Source organism: Hippoglossus stenolepis, chromosome 14 (genome assembly GCF_022539355.2).
Source record: "Hippoglossus stenolepis isolate QCI-W04-F060 chromosome 14, HSTE1.2, whole genome shotgun sequence".
In the NCBI taxonomy this organism is placed as follows: domain Eukaryota; kingdom Metazoa; phylum Chordata; class Actinopteri; order Pleuronectiformes; family Pleuronectidae; genus Hippoglossus; species Hippoglossus stenolepis.
The window spans coordinates 28092309-28113829 of NC_061496.1; the positions used below are offsets into that span (position 1 = coordinate 28092309).

General features: G+C 40.9%; 1 protein-coding gene across 6 annotated transcripts in view; it reads right to left on the minus strand.

Moving 5' to 3' along the window:
* Positions 1 to 21521, minus strand: part of szt2 (SZT2 subunit of KICSTOR complex) — a 151632-nt gene that overhangs the window by 110847 nt on the left and 19264 nt on the right. For all 6 annotated transcript variants that reach the window (XM_047342858.1, XM_047342855.1, XM_047342856.1 and 3 more), the window contains exons 12-25: positions 20776 to 20921; positions 20162 to 20314; positions 16668 to 16782; positions 15973 to 16163; positions 15452 to 15685; positions 13821 to 13899; positions 13569 to 13657; positions 9418 to 9586; positions 9150 to 9267; positions 8088 to 8201; positions 7686 to 7889; positions 7375 to 7472; positions 4840 to 4978; positions 4462 to 4764 (exon numbers count right to left, since the gene is read on the minus strand). In XM_047342858.1, the coding sequence (XP_047198814.1) occupies positions 4462 to 4764; positions 4840 to 4978; positions 7375 to 7472; positions 7686 to 7889; positions 8088 to 8201; positions 9150 to 9267; positions 9418 to 9586; positions 13569 to 13657; positions 13821 to 13899; positions 15452 to 15685; positions 15973 to 16163; positions 16668 to 16782; positions 20162 to 20314; positions 20776 to 20921 (2152 nt within the window). The remainder of the gene's footprint in view (positions 1 to 4461; positions 4765 to 4839; positions 4979 to 7374; positions 7473 to 7685; positions 7890 to 8087; positions 8202 to 9149; positions 9268 to 9417; positions 9587 to 13568; positions 13658 to 13820; positions 13900 to 15451; positions 15686 to 15972; positions 16164 to 16667; positions 16783 to 20161; positions 20315 to 20775; positions 20922 to 21521) is intronic.

A 21521-nucleotide genomic window follows, 5' to 3' on the forward strand; every position in this document is an offset into this window, starting at 1 on the left:
TATCTACACACACTCAAGAGTACTCATACACATACAAGACTGCTTACATGCTTCTGCAAAAGAATCTCTTTTCTTTCATCTACAGTTGTATGGTAAGATTTCAATTACCTTAATATTTTATAATTTTTCCCAAAAAAGACAGGTTTCAATGCATATTACTATTTTTGCAAATTTGTATTCATTTCTTTTAGTGTGTCAGAGATTTTAAATCATCCGCCATTAGGTTTTACACTAGTTTTGTTGAATGTGTCACATGTTTCTCCAGTTTTTAGTAAAAATGTTCTGTCCAATTGTAGCCTGTTAATTCTGAAAAAGGAGCTAACTTTCTGACTCTGAGATGGGAAGTGCCCAGGAGATCGCACAGGCTGCATTCGTGCACAGTACACTCTGTGTGCACACCGCGCACCGAGCCCTTCTCGAACCTGTCTGAACCTGACCCGAGCCTGAAGCAGTTAAAGTAAGCTGGACTGAGTTTGTGTTACTCTGTCCCTGACAGAAAAGGTTATTTTCCTAGATTAGAGACACAGGCAGTGTAAAAAAAAGCATAACAGTCAACATGACTGACCAAAACTGGATATTATAAAAAAAAAAAACACAGTACTATGTTGCCAATGATGCAGTGGTCCAGCTCAGATAACTCTGTGCAGTATACTTGGGAACTGGGTTGTTTTTTCTGGAACTATTTTAAAATGGATACAATCGTATTTGGAAGGCAGGGATTATTTTGTCTTCGTTGGAAACCACATGTCGGAACCATGCCCTTGATGTAGTGGTGTCTCTCAAGAGTCAATTCTGGGACTACCTATGTTCTATCTATATATTACTTGGCCCTATAATTCACAACAATAACCTTGCCTACTACAGATGCTGATGACACTCAGATTTACCCAGCTCTCTTATCTAATTATAATGGTCCCATTATTTCACTATGCAATGGACTTTGAACAGGACTTCCTTAACAGACAGTCAGGCAATTGCAACTCAATCACAGCAGTTGTGTGTAAGGGTCACCTAAGTTCGCTCCATTGTACAGAAAAGGTGATGGGGGGGGGACAAGTAATCTGTTCTATTTGCCTGCACATAATATAGTCTGTATATGGTTTGTCTTTCAGAAGCCTGAATTTATAATGATAAGGGAATGAATCTCAATCTTTATTTTATTGTTTATTCTTTCTACTCACAAGTTATAAATGGGGGGGAAGTGTTGTGCCAGCGGGGTTCGCATGCCGATGAGGGACCAGCGAACAGCGAAATTCTGTCAAGCAGCAGATTGGAGGAAATCATTACAAAGGATTATTTCCAAAAAACTGGATTATAACCTTGGTGAAACTTTCAGGGAATACCGTGAGACCAGGGGTCTCATTTATAAAACATTGCGTAGGATTCATACTAAAAGTGTACATGCGCACAAAAGCCGGAAATGGCGTATGCAAAAGAAAATTCCGATTTATAAAACCGTGCGCACACACACCTGAACGCAATGTTCACTTAATTAATCATAGTCCACCTGGAAACGTTCGTACTTGGATCTGCCTCATACTCCGCCCTCTACACGCCCACTTTCAACCATAAATGGTAGATTCAAAGCACCTAATGAACACTAAATTCTGCTGCTGACCAATGGGTTTCCACAGTGAATCATGACAGAGTCACGGCATCAAGCGATGAGAAGAGGAAGCAAAACTTTCTGACACTGACATCGAGGTGTTTGTTAGTGAGGTGGAGGTGAAGAGCGATTTTATGGGACAGCAGTGATGTCGATAATAAAGAAAATACACTGATACTCTGCTGCTGCTGCGGATAATACAATGAGTGAGTGAGAGTGAGTACGATAGAAAGAACAATGCCTGAATTTTCAATTGAAGGTTTGTATGGAACAGTTTTGTCGTGCGAGCACAACTAACGCTGTTGGTTTTAATGTCAATGATGAAGTGGATCAATATTCTGGCTTCAGTTCACCACCTCACGTCTGCATCGCCACTTTCCAGTCTCCAAAACTTTCGTACACATGGGTCAGAGTTTGCGTGGAAATGCGCATTTTCCAGTCAAGTTTGTTTTATAAATCCCAACGTTTGCCTGAGAAGTGGTGTACGCACGTTTCAGGCCCCGTTTTGTGCGTACGCAAAGGCTATAAATGAGACCCCAGGACTCTTTTTCTGGGTGGTCAGAGGTGGTGAGAATAGTGTGGATATTCTTATTAATTCTGTTTGCGGCAATCTCACAGCGCCACACCAGTTTGAACTTTGTTTTGGGGCATTTTTTCGTTTTGGGACTAAGTCAAACAGTCTATTTAATTTGATGATCTGGGGAATTATATGAATGTGGGGTTTAGGGGAAACATATTGTTTGTATGTAAATTGTTTGGGGTTGAGATCTTTTTCTAACCTTCCGGTCTTTGTTTTGGGGTGACATCCAGGTGGGACGAGTGCATAGTATTTTTTTTTTTTTTTCATATTTTTGTGATTCGTTTGTTGTAAGAAGAAAAGCTGGCAGCGTGTCAGAACCAACAGTTCTTATATTCTACATAAGGTGAAATGTTACATGTGTATGCAAGAATACAGCCCAAATCAACCCGTCCTTAATTCTCCTCACTGGCTGCCAGAAGTTTTACTGCTAATCTTTAAATCTTTAAGTGGAGCTGCTCCCAAATACATAACAGAAACCTTTGTCCAATATAACCCTGCAAGACCCCTGAGATCAGTTGTGAGTGGTCTGCTAGTGGTACCCTGGGAAAATTCCAAACATGGAGAAGCAGCTTTTGGTCACTATGCAGCACAGTGCTAGAACCATAGGAATATAGGAACCTTAGGAATACTCCATCCATTGCAGATTTTAAACCCAGGTTGAAAACTTTTTTAGTCACAAGTGCCTTTAAGTTATTTTAAAAGGTCATATCCTCATTGTATATTATTCAATTTTATTATCTTACACAGTTGTATTTAATTTGTATTATTTTATTTGATACTATTTTTGAACCTCTTATTGTTTTTCTTTCTTTTGTGTGCGTGTTTGTCAGCCAAAATGCTCTTGGACGTCTTCACCTCGAAAGACCAAAAAATAAGGCTAGTTCCCTCCGTCAATACAGCCCCCTGGTTAAACAACAACTTTTGCTCTTTAGAGAGATTGTGGAAATGATCAAAGCTCCATGTGCATCGTGTATATTATAAAGACCTCACAACTGAGTTTAACAACATGGTCAAGAATGCGAGAGCTTCTTATTTTGTCAATGTAATTGCCCCAAAAGTCCTCTTTGATACCATAAATAACATTTTTACTCCTGCATCTCCTAACATACCAGTTTTTTCCACAAATGACTGCAACAACTTTATCTCTTTCTTTATGGATAAGATTAGAGATGTCAGGGCCAGTATCATCCCTTCTGTTGTTCCTTTCTCTACTCATTCAACTTACCGTCCTCTATTATTAAGGACTTCTGGGGTCTGTTGGTCCATGCCTGGACATTATAAATGGCTCCTTAAAAACATTTGGGTCACAGATCATTTTTAGCTTTAGTCTTTTGTGGACTCAAACACTTCACCCACCAATCCATCGGCATAGTGGTGAGTAGATAATGAGTGCATTTTTCTGTGAACTATCCCTTAAAATCTTGGATCAGGGCCTACTGGTAGTCCCTCACACTTATCTGGCAACAAAAGGTGATCGTACTTTTGAGATGGTAGCTACGACTTTGTGGAACCCTCTTCCTATGGACATACGTTTTGAGTCTCTGTTGACATCTTTAAAAAGCAGTTAAAGACTCATTTTTAAAACTTGCCTTTTGTCAACTTGTTATATAGTGCTTGTGATTTAGTTTTGTTTTGGCTCTATATATATTTTCAACAACTCTTTTTTTTCTTTTGTGAAGCACTCTGACTGATCTGTGAAAGGTGCTATATTAAATAAACTTTACTTAACTTACTTCTTTTAATTTTGTCTCCGTCTCTGTGTTGTTTTCAGTGTCGATGTACAGCACCTTAAATCCTCCTCTGTGTACGAAGCATTCTATATAAATCAAATTGCATTGCCTTGCCTGAACCATCCCTTGGGTCTGCTGTTATAGACAGACAGCTGGTTGAACTCCCATCATACGCCAAGCACCTCTTTCTCTCTTTATCTCTGATCCCCAGTATATTTGTATCACATTACAACATATAACTTTGTTTTATCTCTCTCACCTTGTCTCTCTGTCTGTCTCTAATCGTTTTCATTTTAACAACCAGTCTGGCAGAGCTAAATATAACATATAATATAACTCTATACATGAATGTCTGTACATCCAGGAAGAAAGAGATCCGTCCTCTGCTGTACTTCTTGATGTTGCTTCAATTTTGTCAATTTTTGGAAGAATTTATAGATCCAAAAACCCTTTAATATTGATATTGGCCTATGTAAATTTAGATTTTGGACTGTATTATGCCAAGGTGGTTTGAATAGAATCCCAGACAAGAGCATTAGACTGACCTGAGTTTGGGGTCCCATTCTCTATCTCTGTTACCCTATGGTCCCAGCTGTCTTGGTCCAGCATCAGTGAGTCAGTAGGCCATGTCTGGCCTTCGGACTGAGGTGAGAGCACAGGGGATCTGGCGGAAAAATGTCCACTGGCCAAACTGAGGCCGCACTCAGACCTCTCCAGCCCACTGATGGAACCAGATAGAGTGTCAACCTGAGATTTGTTGCTGGGAGTCATCAAAGTGTCATCATCCTGCATGCTGATGTTACTCTGAGGCTCTGTCTCTAGCCCTGTAGCCATCAACATCAAAACATCTGCAAAATAATTAACATCAACATTAAACTTTTTTGTATTATTAGAATGTGGATCAAACAGAAGTCAAGAAGTACCTGTGAAAGAAACAGGGAGGAAAGTGAGGAGGATCTGCTGAGGGCTGATATACTTGGCGTAGCACCTCCACTGTGGCACAGAGCAGCTGCTATCCAACAGCAAGGGTTCATCATCCACAAGGTCTGCATTACTGAAACTCTGCCAAAGGAAGATGGGAAACATTTATTAATAGAATGAATAGAATAGCACATAAAAATGTAACACACAATGTATAGAAAAAAAAAATCGTATTTTTTTGCCAAAAAAAACATTATATATATATATCGCAGTCTTTATTTTTGATTTCCCTGTGTTTTCTAAACACAATTTCACCAATTATATGCGTTACATTTTCCCAGATATACGAATATAATTCATAATCATTTGAGAAAATAAAGAGAAAAAAGGCAAGAGTGGGAAAAAATATATAAGGATTAGGAAGAAAAAAAGCACACGACAACCAAGATGAGGGAGATTGTGGAATGAGTGCGAGTATAAAGTTGGTGGTTGTGATGTGTCAAGACCTCTCTGAATGTGACCACACATTCCTTTGTTCTAAAGTCAAAGGAGGGCCATTAAAAGTAAACCACATTCAGACCTGGTACGAACATCCATCCTGATCCAAAGATAAGATAAGATAATCCTTTATTCGTCCCATCCAGGGGAAATTTGCAACATAACATCAGCAAGAGGGCAGTCATAAATAGACATCAGTAAAGTGAAAACAAGTGGTATGCAATACTTATAAATGTGGGAGATATAAAAAAATATATAAATAAAAATGGAATAAAAACTAATATATACAATTGTAAACAGAATATGTACCGTGTGAACATATTTACAATGAAATGGATTGTACATTAGCCAGAGTTTCACAGACAGAAATGTATATTGCACAGTGTTATGGCTGAAGCCGTCTCTTGTCTGTTTCTCATTATTCATTGGAGTCCCCAGATGCTCCTCCTTCTTCCTGGCCGGTGGTGGAGGCAAAGACGGAGATCCTGATTGGAGCGGCATCTTCCCTAAGCATCCAATCAGTATGAAGCACTTTGGGCTGACAGTATAAATTATGCCCAGCTGTGTCAGTCGTGCAGCTGTATGTCCTGTGGGAACAGCTCGCCAAACTAGCTCTTGCATCACATTTGTATTAAGAGATATATTCTTGCTGCAGTGGCCATCGGAAGTTTGGCCTATTTTGTTACAGTTCAAAATTCACGGGAAAGGGAAGCTGTAGCTGCGCTTCCTGTGGAGGACAGTGTTAATTATAACTCTGTTAAATCTTACGAGCATACAAATTAGTTCCTGAGGCTTACCGACAAAAATTCCGTAACCATAACAAAATCGGAATCAGACTTATATCTATCTATATAGATATATATAGATATATATAGATATATATATATATATAGATATAGATAGATATAGATAGATATAGATATATATATATATAGATATAGATAGATATAGATAGATATAGATATATATATATATAGATATATCTATAGATATATATATATCTATAGATATATAGATAGATATATAGATATATATATCTATAGATATATAGATATATATATAGATCACACCCTAGTTATATATAGTTTTTCTTTTTGTTCTTTTTTTCCCCTTGTTCTATGTGAGTATACCTAAAATAGGCATCATCTGAAGATCTGTATATAAAGTGTAGATTGTCTGAAAGACATCTGTAAAGGTCTGATTGATGCCAACTATCAATAAAAAAGAAAAAGAAAAAAGATATAAATCATTATGACGTGATCAGTGTTGATATTGTGGCAGTGTCCACAAACAAATCAACGTATGGTCACTGATAAGCATAAAAATATGATTGATTCATTGTGAAGCTAAGTAGGCGGTCTTTCACACTCGTCCCAGACCACTCTGATGTGGTCTGAGTGATTGTTTTTCAGGACACATTGAAGAGGTTTAGTTTCCCAGGGTCCTTCACCTTTTCACTCCTGAGTGAGAAGTCTGCCCCTGGATTCAACTTCCAGAAACTTTCCAGAGTTCATATCTGAAAACAGCTTCCGTCTTCCAAGGGGAGAAGACAACTTTGCTCTCTGGAACTTCTGACCTCCACACATGCCTGCCTAGATCACTACACTACACTACCAGTACATCTCTTCCTCAAAGGCAGTGATGCAAGTGCCTGCCTAAGGATCACCCAAACAAGTGGGATTTAATACCAGCAGCCACGACACAGACTCTAACCAGCTGATGTTTTATGCAAGAGGAGCAACAAAGCAGAGTAAATGTCCATAACTAACTATGTGGCTCAGAGGGTAGAGTAGATTGTCCTCGGACAAGACACTGAACCCCTCTAACTGCTCCTGATGGTTGTGTTGACCATGTGTGATGTTGTGTCTGACTCTCTAATTCTCCTTTTACATTTCCACAAAACTGCAGATCTATAATACTTCACAGTTAACAGTGCACTTCCTTGGGTAGTCAACATACACATGTACGTAAAGTGTTAAGTATATATATATATATTATTATTATTATTATTATTAATAATAATGTTTTTATGGGATTACCTGTAAAGTGCTGGTAGATCCCATCACCTCTTTGCTGCTGCCAGTGGTGTGAAATGATGTCATAGTGTCCTGTCTGTCTGGAGTCTTTACACACTCCCCTGACACGATGCAAAACATAATAAGGCAGAAATTGTGAAGGACTAGACGATACACAGTAACTCATCAGGGGGCCTCTATGTATATGACAATCCTGGACACCACAACCTACAGCAAATGTCATCACCTCAAAGCTTGTCAGGTCTATAATGAGGAAGTAAACCTTTTACAAAGTCACACTAGGAACAGCTGCAATGAGATGCAGACACACTGACCTTTGATAATAGGAAAGGAAAATGGAGCGGATTGGCCGTTTCGTTCTCGCTCTAAGATGTGGTGCATGAAGGCGACATGATCACTGTCAGCCAACAGGATCTCTCTGTCATTGAGCTCATGCTCCAGCCTGCTGTGGAAGAGGCTGAGCAGGAGCTCGTTTGGCAGACAGGGGGAGCTGTGATTCTGCTTTGTGTTCTCCATCACTGAGGACAAAAAGGTGAACACACATGACAAGGAGCATTCATTATATTTTTGTTAAAAGGAAACATTTTCTGCCTGGTATTATTTGACTTTCAAAAATGTTATTTAAGTTTGTTTATTTAATTATAAAGAGCTATTTTAAAAGGATTTATTATAAGAGGGATTTTTATGATTTACATTTTTGAAGTAGAGTTTAGTACCTGTACTGAATGTGTGGAAGAGGAGTTCAACCTGCTGGCATTTTGGAAGCAGCTGAATAAGGTCAAACTGAAAAGGAATCATGTGAACATTGTCCTCAGAGGCCACAGCTCCTCCTGCATACACAGAAAAAACACACTTTGTTAAGCTACTGTGAATGAAACCCAACACTTCATGTTAATATATTACATTACACGCCTGGACTACAAACAGTCTTCCATAGGTAAATCTGATGGGATGGAACAAATGTGTGTATATACAGACAACTGTAATGAAACCTAACAAATTGACAATATTGGTTATGTTTACTGGTTATGTTTTTTGGTCATTTTTAGTCATATTTATTTATTTATATATAAGTTAAATGCTTCGTATATGCAGTGATGTGTAAATAAATGCACATCAGTTAATAATAATAATAATAAACTTGTATTACTACTCATACTCAACAACTCTCATAATGGCAACAATGAAAACATTTACTTCAGATATAGCAAGCACATTTTGCTAATGACTTTCACACTTAGCAAACTCAAATTTGAAGTATTCATATAGAGTGGTAATGCTGCTTTTACTTGACTGAAGCATCTGTATGTTTCTACACAACCCCCTGGACAAAATTTATGAATATTCAGTATCTGCAGTGTCAGTCTCATAAACTATATATAAAGATGGACAACATGACTGCTTCCCAAATGTGAAGCCGAAGCGCCTTGATTGCCAGCTAGTGGCTGCCTGCAGCATACATTATAAACCCTGCCTCCTCCAATTTAGCAGATGTGAAAACGGCCAAACTAAAAGACAAAATTCTGGTCAAATAGTAGTTATTATAACATTGATGTATGTATAAGTTTTAAGTTTTAATTACTTATTTGACATTATAAAAATGTGTTGAAATGTCATGACCACTCGGACGGACTCGCGAATGGTTGAGCGTGTGTATCGGTGAGACCTCATAGCTCTACCTCCCAAGGATATTAACTTCGCTTCATTTGTAGATAGTGGGAGGAAGTGGAGATGTGTTGTCCATATTTATATACAGTGTTTGGTCAGTGTTGTATCACCTCTCACATCCTTGAGTCCAACTGGTAGTGAGCAGATCTGGTCCTTATTCTGACACAATAGTCTCAAATACTCAAAGGTCATCATGGTGGATATACAAGTCAGATCCCTTGGGAAAATCTAAAATAACACAGTAGGTCATCATGAAATAAACATGCAAATAATCTTACATACAGAGCAGTAAACTGGGATCTTTGTATGTTAAAAGATTTACACTATAGCCCAAAAAAAACTCTTGAACAATCTGCAGTAGAATCTAGTTATACACACTGCTTGAGGGATCTCCTGGTAACTGAGGCCCTGGAAGTGGCGATGCTGGTCCATGCAGTTCATCACCGCGCCACTCTGAGGTTCTACCCAGCACTCTGTCACCAGGCTCAGTTCTGTGTCCATGTCTACAGCCTCCACCTCTGTGTCATTATCATCATCGGTGGAGAAGCTACAGTCCCATGAAAGACAAAAGGTAAAGTTAACAAATTTTACCATACAGTTCAACTAAACTTGCAAATGTCTTGCAATGACATGTGTTTCTAGGGTATTAGTTATGGTTAAGCTTCACAAGGAGCTCAGTCACAATATAAAGTCAGTGTATAGTTGGTGTCAGCATTCATGAGGGTGATTCTGTTTGAATGACAAGCTAAGCAGACCTTTCATTTGCGTTACAACATTTTTTGTGGGGGCAGCCAATCATTTAACCCCATTGCCTCAGTTGGTGTGCTCTCTGGGTTTCTGCCTATTCTTTGAGGACTGCTAATCAGTACACGTTAATTAGAATCTTTTGTTGGAAATAAAATCTGCTGATTAATAGTGGTGGGACTAAAGCACCACAAAGCAGATGTGAATCAAAGCCAACATGTTTGATATGTTTGCATTGGACTTCTGGGGTTTCATACTACTGGACTACTTGGATTTAGGCTCAGTATATTATATATATTATATAGGCCTTGCACTCGTTCACACCATTACCGTAACCTTTCCTCTCTTATCTATCCCATCCGTTCCACACATACCCAACACCTTGTCACAGGGGGCCTCTGGGGCCACTGCCAGTCAGCTAACCGCAAGACAGACTTCACCTCTGGCTTTGCTACCCAGCAATCGCTTGACTTCCTTGCTCTCACTGAGACTTGGATCACACCGGCCAACACATCCACCCCAGCTGCTCTCTGCTCTGCCTTCTCTTTCACCCACACACCCAGACAATCTAAACACCCTGACGGCCTGCTCACTTATCAGTCTCTTCTCTCCTCTTTCTCTGCCTCTATTTCTGCTGCCAAAAGCTCTTTTTGCCAAACTAGAATTCAATCTTCATTTTCAAACCCCAAAAAACTCTTCTCCATCTTTCCAACCTCCTTGACCCCCCCAGTCCCCCTCCTCCTTCCACCCTTCTACCAAGCCACTTTGTCAACTACTTTACAAAAAGATAGATGACATACGCTCCTCATTTTCAAATCCACCTTCTAAAACTACATTTCCATCTACTTCATCCCCTTCACTTTCCTCTTTCACCCCCCTGTCTCCAAATCAAGTTCTTACCTTGGTAACCTCCGCCCGCCCAACCACCTGCCCCCATCCCATCTCACATTCTCCAGTCTATTGCTCCTGACCTTCTTCCTTTTCTCACCCATCTTATCAACACTTCCCTGTCAACTGGCTGTTTCCCTAACTCTCGGAAGGAGGCAAGAGTTAACCCTCTCCTGAAGAAACCCACCCTCAACCTGTCTGAAGTAAATAACTACAGACCTGTGTCTCTTCTTCCCTTTCTTTCCAAAACTCTCAAGCGAGCCATCTTTAATCAACTCCTCTATCTCCACCATAACAACCCTCTTGACCCTCACCAGTCTGGTTTTTACATTACATTTCATTTAGCTGGCCGTTTTATCCAAAGCGACTTACAATAAGTGCATTCAACCATGAGGGTACAAACCCAGAACAACAAGAAAGTACAATATCTTCAAGAAAGCCAAACTACAAAGTGCTATAAGTAACTGCCATTTAAGTGCTACTAAATTGTTCATTTAAACTTTTATCCAAGTTATAGTCGGAAGAGGTGTGTTTTTAGTTTGTGGCGGAAGATGTATAGACTTTCTGCTGTCCTGATGTCATTGGGGAGCTCATTCCACCAGTCAGTCAGACAGGCAGAGATTTGTGCTGCTACCTGTGTTTCAGATTGGGGAAAAGAGAGGATTAGTTGGGTGTCATCAGCAAAGCTATGGTAGGAAAAGCCACGTGAGTGAATGACAGAGCCGAGAGAGTTGGTGTACAGAGAGAAGAGGAGGGGACCCAGGACGGAACCTTGAGGCAGGCCACTCAACTGAGACTGCCCTCCTTGCTGTCTCTGATCAACTTCACACGGCTAGAGCAGCCTCTCTCTCCTCTGTCCTTATCCTTCAAGACCTTTCTGCTGCATTTGACCCAGTGAACCACCAGATTCTTATTTCCTCCCTTCAGGACCTGGGTGTCTCAGGCTCTGCTCTCTCCCTGCTCTCATCCTACCTCAACGGCCGCACTTACCGGGTAACTTGGAGAGGATCTGTGTCTGAACCTTGTCCTCTCACTACTGGGGTCCCTCAAGGTTCCGTCCTGGGTCCCCTCCTCTTCTCTCTGTAAACCAACTCTCTCGGCTCTGTCATTCACTCACATGGCTTATGCTGATGACACCCAACTAATCCTCTCTTTTCACCAATCTGAAACACAGGTAGCAGCACGAATCACTGCCTGTCTGACTGACATCTCTCAGTGGATGTCCGCACACCACCTGAAAATGAACCTTGATAAGACTGAAATACTTTTCCTTCCAGGGAAAGTCTCTCCCACCCACGACCTGACTATTACTTTTGACAACTCCATCTTAGCCCCAACCCAGACTGCTAGGAACCTGGGTGTGACACAGGTTCTGGTCCAGGCTCTGGTCATTTCACGCCTAGACTATGGCAACTCCCTCCTGGCATATCTACCTGCTAGTGCCACCCGACCTCTAAAGCTCATCCAGAATGCAGCAGCTCGACTGGTTTTTAACCTACCGAAATTCACTCACACTACTCCGCTCCTCCGCTCCCTTCACTGGTTACCGGTGGCTGCCCGCACCCGTTTCAAAACATTATATCGCGCTGCGAACAGATCGGGTCCAGTCTACATCCAGGACATGGTCAAAAGTTACACCCCAGGCCGTTCACTCCACTCTGCATCTGCCAATCGGCTTGTCGCTCCCTCACTGCGAGCTAAACACTCAACAAAATCAAGACTATTTGCTGTCCTGGCTCCTAAATGGTGGAATGAGCTCCCCAACAACATCAGGACAGCAGAAAGTCTACACATCTTCCGCCGCGAACTAAAAACACATCTCTTCCGACGATACCTTGAATAAAAAAAAAAAGTAGAGATTTCGTAGCACTTATATGGCACTTACCTATAGCACTTTGTAGTTTGGCTTTCTTGAAGAAAATTGTAATTTCTGGATTCTTGTTGTTCTGGGTTTGTACCCTCATGGTTGAATGCACTTATTGTAGGTCGCTTTGGATAAAAGCGTCAGCTAAATGAAATGTAATGTAATATGTAAATCAGAACTTTAACAGGGTAGTTAAGATGGGGGGGGATGTCATATTCCAATATTGCTAGATTATTACTTATATGCTTGCATGTGTGAATGGCAAAAGCACTATATAAATACAGACCATTTACAATTGTACACCTCTCATCCAAGAGTCTTGTTCAGTTCTAATTGAGCATTGGAAGGGTGAGGTGCTTAACCTCTGTGGGTCTTTAACTATGTTGGGAGTTGTTGTTGTTAAACATGTTACAGCATGTTAAACATGCAGGTCATTGACACCCATTGACCCCAGCCAAGTTCTAGGTTGTCAAGGTGTCAATGGCTGTATATAGCTGAAAGTTGCAGACCCTGCTATTGTGCTATCATTAAGCCCAATTCATGCTTCTGCGTCAAAGCTACGACTTAGGTACGCATGTAGCCTACACACAGGGCCGAGCTGCGCATAGGTGAATGTGAGTCATGCAGCATTTACACCGCCGAAGCTCTAGTGGCGGTAGAGTTTCTATGCTGGTGTTGAGTGTCTTCCGGTTTCTTATCCGTGTATTTACAAATTCCCTGGCATCTCTATTTACTTCAGAACAATGGTGAAAGTTACTAAGCGGATTGTGTCGGAGTTGGAGCTGATAAATGTTGAAGCACAATTAATTTTCTCAAAGAACTGCAATGAAGAAAAGAAAGATGCCGTCCGTGTTTAATTCAAAAATGGTGCAGAGTCTGCCGAAAAATAACAGCCGCTCTTAAACATAAAATTGACAAATACAATGTCCAATTCAATCCACATATCAGGCAGATAAATGCATACGGACACAGTTCATAATGACCAGTTTTTAAAATTAAGGTGTTTTATACAAATAATCACTCCCAGTCTTACCTGTCCTTTGTTGAAGCAGAGTGGGGTGGAAACAGGATGTACTGAACAATACAAGAGTGACTCTCTTTGTTCGTGTCTCCTGACATCCCCTGAAGATTGAAATTTAATTTATTAGAGACTAATTACAAGTAATACCACCTAGAGAAGAACATACATATGAGAATGCTGAATATAAAACCATCCAAATGAAGCAGATGCAAAATTTCAACATTTAGTATCCTAAAAGAGATTTTATTTGCTGATGTTCTCTACCTTCATTGGCAGCTCGATCACCATGTTTACGATGCCCTCTCCACTGGCAGCAAAGTGGAAGCCTTCCGATATACGGATGCTACACAGAGATTAGGAGAGTTTTTTAGGCAAAAAATTATACAAAGCTGCTTAGCTCACATAAAACCAACACAGCTGTATTTATTTTGGCTTTTATGTGCCAAACAATATTAAAACTGCATTAATCTAATGACATAAGAAACATCAGTTTTTACTCTATTAACTGTTTCATTGTTTATTTAAGTCTGCAACATTGTATCATTGAAAATACAGAAAACATTAATAGCCTGTGTATATCTTTTTACTATAAAATCCAGAATCTTTGTCTGTCTGTCCATCTGCTATCTCAAAAACAGTTCAAAACGTATCTTGAAATTGGCAGGTGTTGCTTGGGGCTTGAGGAAGTGCAGTCAGTGGCAAATTTAGTACAATTTGGACAGATGACATTTCAATATCAATTAATTTTGAATAAGCCAGTGAACAGTGCTCTACAGCAGCGGGGGCTAGTACTAAGCAACATAAGTAATGTCATTGATAGTGACAGCAGTGCGTCACAAAGATGACTGTGCCTGCTCCAAAACATCCATGGGTACATGAATAGACCATCTAAAGTATGGAAGTATTTTAGACTGAGACTCAGCAATGTGGTTCTGTGTCACCTCTGCACATAGGAATTTTGTTTTCACAGCTGCTCTGTACAAGCACTTACAGTGAAAGCACCAGGTTTTTTGTCAAAACAGGCAGGAAGACAGCACAGCACCATAAATCCTGTTTATTTTATGTGTATTGTGTTTATTTGTTTAAATTTTCAAAATTTTTGTTCATCCCCAGTAATTATATACTGCTGCTGTTATTTAAAAAGACTCACCCATGAACAGTTACAATATGTTGAAGTATTTTATAACAAGGAAACAGCTCAAACTGTTGTCACGGTCTGTAACTCATTTTAGTGTCTCAAGTTTCTCAAGAAAGCTGCTACCAGCAACGCCAGACTGAGCAAACGGCCCACTCCAAACATGTTTAAAACAGGCACTGCAATACTAATCTTAAATGTCATACTGTACACTGCTTTCAGACACTAGTCAACTAAAATAAACCCTTGCTCTACCCTAAGAGGTACACTCAACATCCCTGTTAGAGGTATATACATAATATTATACAGCTAACAATTACATTTTTGTGTATATTGATTGTTTTAGCCACAGCAAGAGATCATCTGCAGGATCACTGTGAGCATGTGTGTGTGTTCATTTCTATCATGCGACTAACACAAAAAGAAAAAAAGAAAAATAACTCAGCGATGATGTCAAGAAAGCTTCTGGTGACGAGGGCCGACACTGCTGTCAATGTGCTGTAAACAAAAACATGCGGTCTACCACAGCGGTTGTAATACAATACATCCTGAATCTGCCTGCTGCGCCATCCCTCACCTGAACACTCTGGAGATATATGTGTAGTTGTGAATGCATCTGAGTGGAGAATCTCCTGCTGCATTGTTTGTGTGAAAGGCAACCTCTGGAGAAAGTTCGGACCCAATTCTGTGGACATCCCCCGGAGTTCATGGACACAACAAAATTAACACTTCATAAGAAAAATAAAGTGCTTGAACTCACTCAGAGAGCATCGACAGGATGTGAGCAACAGCTTGCATTGCCACAGCCGATCCTTGGCTGCTCTGCACGGCCCACACCCAGCGCTGGTGCAAGAAGTAACGGGACAGAGAGGCCAGGGTAGAGGAGGCTGTTCGGTTGGCTGCCATGCTTAGTGGCACAGCACTGCTGGAAGGCTGGAAGTTCTCCATGTTTAAAATGAAGGGGGTCTTAAAGTCTACCGGCAGCTTCTCATACCTGCAAAGCATAAACAATTTAAGCCTCCCTCATGCAGAGAATACATTGTCATGGCTTTTTGTCTTTTTAAACATCACAGCTGTACTCATTTGAACTTGCAGCCATTCGTAACTAATATTTTTAATTCAGGAATTCTAACAATAAATCAGTTGAAAAAGAGAGAAAGAGAGAGAAATGGAAGAGCACAAACTCTCTGACTGACAATATGTTTAATGTCTTGTACAGGACCTTTATTTGTTCATATTTTATGTGTATGTGTATTATGAATTTCAACCACAGTCACTAACCTTATGAGAAGCTTCTCCAGGGGCTTGTTCAAGACTACCACACAGGGTCTGTCTGACAGCGCAGGTTTGGGAGCAGGGATGGAAGATTTAGATGGAGATTGATTCCTTTTGGTCTTGGGGGTGGCCTCTTTGTTTTGAACACGGTGAGGAAAGCGAAGTTTGAGGATCTGTTCTCGAAGCTCATCGGCAATCTAATGACAGACACAAACAGTGGCGTACCAGTCTTTGAATTATAAATGTAAACTCATTTTAAAAAGCATTTACATTAAATGCACCTGATGTTGAGTGTAAAGGTTCACGCTTAAAAAATGTACTCAAGGTGCACTTACTAACTCTTCAACGAGCTTTCATTCTTATTTCATTTCCAACTCACAACATGTGTGTCTGCTGCTGTATTTTCTACACTTATATTTAAAACACTATTGACATATGTCTGGTAAATGTTACATTATTAAGCCTGAGAAGCACACGGGTAGATTGCAACCCACAATACAGTAACTACATGTTGTCACATCCTATTAACATCCCACAGTATAATGGAATCCATCACCACCATTAAACTACAACACTGTGTAGTACAAAGTCACTGAAAATCTAAAGCAAATCCTGAACTTTACCATGTTCAAAGAGGCAGGTTCTGCTGCAGAGAAATGTGTCTGTACAAGTTTTCTTGACACTTTATTCACTGGAGGTACCTTGTTTCGGACATGGGCAGGTGTACCAATTGGAAAGCCCAGACGAAGCACCATGCAAGGTGTCTTAGAGATCAGCCGGACCAGGTAGAAAGACGTGGGAGGATGGTCAGATGAACTGTGGAGACAATTCATTAAATGTTACTTTGTTTTCAGGAAATAAATTATTTTGATTGAATTTCTTATTTCAAAGAACAAAAATGATGGTCTTAGGCTTGTGATCCGTTAAACAAGTTATCTACTTAATATCTTGACCTTAGCCTTACTGTGGACTATGGACGTCATACAAGAACATGCTCGTATTCTCATCCTAAATTTCTCCTACATTTGGATGTGAGCCCTCCGAAATGTAAAAAAGTGGAGAACAAAGTGAGAGTGCAAGAGCGTCATCAGCCCCAGGACCAAACGGTGTCCCTTACAGGGTATACAAGAATGATCCTGATGTTCTACGCTTCTTGAATGAGGATCAATCCATTAAAATCAAGAAGCATTTCAATAATGAAAGGTAAGAGATGAGACCATAGGTTCTACATTGATTTAGAATCCATTCAAATGGTGTCCGAGAAACCTGTTAGAAGCCTTGGACGATTCTACGACGCAAGCCTCAAAGACTGCAAGCAGGTCCAGCAATTGAAGCAGGATGTCAGCAGCGGCCTTAAGAACATCGACCAGTCCATGCTTCTTGGCAAGCTAAAGCTCTGGGGTCTCATTTATAGCCGTTGCGTATGCACAAAACGTGCGTACACCACTTCTCACGCAAATGTTGGGATTTATAAACACAAACTTGACGGGAACATTTGCATATTTCCACGCAAACTCTGACCCATGCGTACAAACGTTTTGGAGACGGGAAAGTGGCGACGCAGACGTGAGGTGGTGAACTGAAGCCAGATTATTGATCCATTTCATCATTTACATTAAAACCAACAGCTTTAGTTGTGCTCGCGTGACTGATCTGTCCTACACGGACCTTTTAATTAAAAAAATATATATATATATAAAACAATTTACAGCAAATTACGTTCAGATTCCATTACACAGCGGAGTTACAGAGCCGAGTCATTAATAGGTTTTAATATCTTCTAACTGTGCGTGTATCATCAAATCACTGCAGTGAACGTGACTGTGCCACAGGCGCTCAGAGCGACCTGGAGATCACTTACACGAAATGAAGAAACTTTCCAAATAATATCCCAGAGTGGAGGTTAGGATCCACTGATGTGAGGTAATCGGTCCGATGCTCTAAATAAATAAATAAATACTGCCGTGACACTGGTGCGTGATTCTGCGTGTTGGATGCACGCGAATGGAAGGATGAGAAGGAAACGCGGGTTCAGCGATGTCTGATCAGCTGATATAGATTCTATGGATCTGTGATCTCTGAGCTGAACTGAGTCCAGTATCACACAGATCGACCAACGGAACCGAACCATCCCAGTACAAACACGAGCATAAAATGATAATTCTGTTAAATCTATAGATTGGGGACATCACAGCAGTCTCTTAATTTAATAATCCTGCAGTTTTGGATGATTAAAATACGAACAGACAATACAACAAGTTCCCTCATATTCTGAGAGTGTGTTTTTTAATGCCCCCACCTTTGAATTGGATCTTTTTTTTATTTCAGGCTCCGTTCTTTCTATCGTCTTCACTCTCACATTGTATTATCCACAGCAGCAGCAGAGTATCAGTGTATTTTCTTTATTAGTGACATCACTGCTGTCCCATAAAATCGCTATTCACCTCCACCTCACTAACAAACACCTTGATGTCAGTGTCAGAAAGTTTCGCTTCCTCTTCTCATCGCTTGATGCAGTGACACTGTCAGGACTTATGGTGGAAACCCATTGGTCAGCAGCATAATTTAATATTCATGACGTACTTTGCATTGACCATTTATGGTTGAAAGTGGGCGTGTGGAGGGCGGATTTGAAGGCAGATCCACGTACAAACGTTTCCAGGTGGACTGTGATTTATAAAGTGAACATTGCGTTCAGGTGTGCGTACGTACACTTTTAGTATGAATCCCACGCACTGTTTTATAAATGCGACCCCAGGTGTCTACAGTTTGGCCTGTTGCCCCGACTGATGTGGCCACTTACAGTAGTAAGTCTTGAAAACATGGAGAGAACGATCAACTCCTATGTGAGAAAGTGGTTAGGAGTCCAATATGTCTAAGCAACATCGGCCTGTATAGACATGACATCCTGGAGATGCCTATCTCAAGTCTTGTAGAGGAATGCACCAAGATGCAAATGCACCAAGACAAGGCTGTACATGACCCTCTCAGAGTCCCGAGACAAATCTATATGGGCTGTTGAACCATCACTGACAACAGGATGAAAATGTACACCAAAAGAAGCAACTCCAGCATGCTGTCATTATGGGCCACGTTCAGCAGAAAAGAGGAGGTTTGGGCCTAGAGACCCCTGAGGATCAAGGCAACTTCTGCAGAGCAGCGAAAATTGGTAGTCCTGGAAATCTGGCATCAGGAATAGGCAGCTGCAAAAGCTGTCACTCAATCAAGACAGGGGAAGTGGATGAAATGGGAGAGCATAGAGAAAAAGAAGATCAGCTGGAGGGGCCTGTGAGGAATGGAAGCAAGCAGGATAAGCTTCCTGCTAAGGGCAACCTATGACATCCTTCCCTCACCCAAAAACTAAGAAGATCCATTCTACCCACTATGCTCAACTCCAGCTACATCAATTATCCGTGGGGGGGAATAGGGATAGAAAGGGCCTCCTCCACTGACCAGGAGTGGTCAGTTGGAGAAAGCCCGAGACTGGGAAATGGTGGTGGACGTGGGCCAATGGCTTACAGTCCCATCACATATTGTCACTACAACCCTGAGAGCAGACCTGGTAATCTGGTCTAGCACCCTGCACGTTGTTTACTTCGTAGAATTGACAGTACCCTTGGAGGATGCTGGTGGTTGGAAAAGCAATAGCAGTGTTGTACCAGTTCACACTTAAAAATAACTAGTTTAAGGTTCAGTTCATACAGATGGAAATGAACTAGTTCACGTTCACTGTAAACCTTTTTACATTTTGAACTAAGTTCACAGTTCCAAAAATGAACTAGTTCATGTTGATTTGTTCAGTTTTTTTTGGGATGTTATGATTAAAAGACAAACTTGCGATAATTTATTTATATATTAATCGATGGTGTTGGATCATGAATCCGGATCGTCTGGTCACTTTAACACAGAGTCCTGACTGTGTGCGTCACGTCTCATGTTGTACTGAGCACACACATTGTGTTTAAATGCAGCCTCATAAACTCTGAAGCGAATCAAACAAATTCTAAGTAAACTTCATTTAGTGATCGGGTCCTAATAACTTGTGATGAGTGTTTATTACTTAAAGTGAGAGCAGGTCAGCAGGAGTGTGAAGGGAGGACACAGGAAACTCCAGCACGGTACAAACCAACCATCATCAGATTTATTTTTTATTTTAAATTGATCAAAACTAATACTGGTGTTTTTGCTGTCTCACCTGTATATGAGTTTAACATATGAGTAACCCTCCACAAGCACAAAGCTGCTCCAGTCCTTTAACAGTGATGTGAGGGCAGAGTGGGAGATTCGACACTGAATGGTGCTGTAACGTCCGTTATTTCCAGCTGTGTGCAGGTGCTTGGGGACAGGCCTTGAAGGAACAAATGATTAATGTAATATGGCAGACAACAAGGTTAACACCATGAATCAGTACAACAGGTAGAAAGATAGTACGAATAATTTTAATTATGATCAATGACGCTTCTAAAACAGGACAGACGCAAAAATTTAAAAAAGAAAACACAAGTCATACAAGTAGAAGACGAAGCTTTCAAGAGAGTTTGTGCTAATAGGAGCCGCTGGGGTGGTGTAAACATGATCATATGATCTCAGCAGCGGAGTTAATATGGCGCTTCCAGCATCGCCTGCTGCACCCGGCTGCTCCACCTCTCGTCTGAATAATGCAGGGGATTTAATGCTGTTGTGAAGGTGTCTATAGAGAACCTCCCGCTGTGTTGTGCATGTGTGAATGGCAGACTATGGGTAAACGCTGTAGCCAATTCTCCTGATTCAACCCGTAGGTCTTGTCTGAAAAAAGGGCTTATTTCTCACATGTCATGTTCAAGGATGATGGTGATGCGATGCATATGGAGCCATCTCTGCCAGAAGTTGGCATCCATGGAGAGGATGGGTTTCCAGTAGGAAGCAAACTTGGACTGAGGGGAGTCTTTGGATCCACTGTGCTGCAGGGACAGAACCTGTGAAAAGAGATAAGTCAGTTGCAGGAAGTGTGAAAATAGAGTAGAGAGGGTACAAGGATAAAGGCCAAACCTCATCACCACAAAGAAGGCATGTAACAAAAATTGTATTTATTTATTTATTCCAGAGGCAGCCTACATCTAAAAAGGTGAGCTGTTTCGAATTCGAGCCCCACTTGTCAAGTAGGGAAGTTAATTAAAATAGACCTACCCCCTCACCAAGTGGCCACCCATAAATCCAGAATTATCTTGACTAATGTTCTTATATTTTGCAAGTGCTGGATCTGTAAGAATATGTTAAAGCAAGCCAGGCATGCATGATGCTCTTTTGTTGGCTGCACAGAGGAGCATGCCTCTCTACAGACCCCCAGCCTCAGGTTAGAGTTAAATGGATTGAGTTTATTTATCGTAGTACCTTTGTCCACTATCACTACCTGAGCCCTGCCTCAAACAGGAACCTCGCCCTAAATACTGTAACTGCTGCCTATGTTCACTGTAGCCCTAGAAAGCATGCAAATCGCATCAATCGTACTTTAAATGACTGCTAATACTCTCGACAGGGCCTCTGCCCCATAACATTGACCAAAGTCAGCAGCTCAG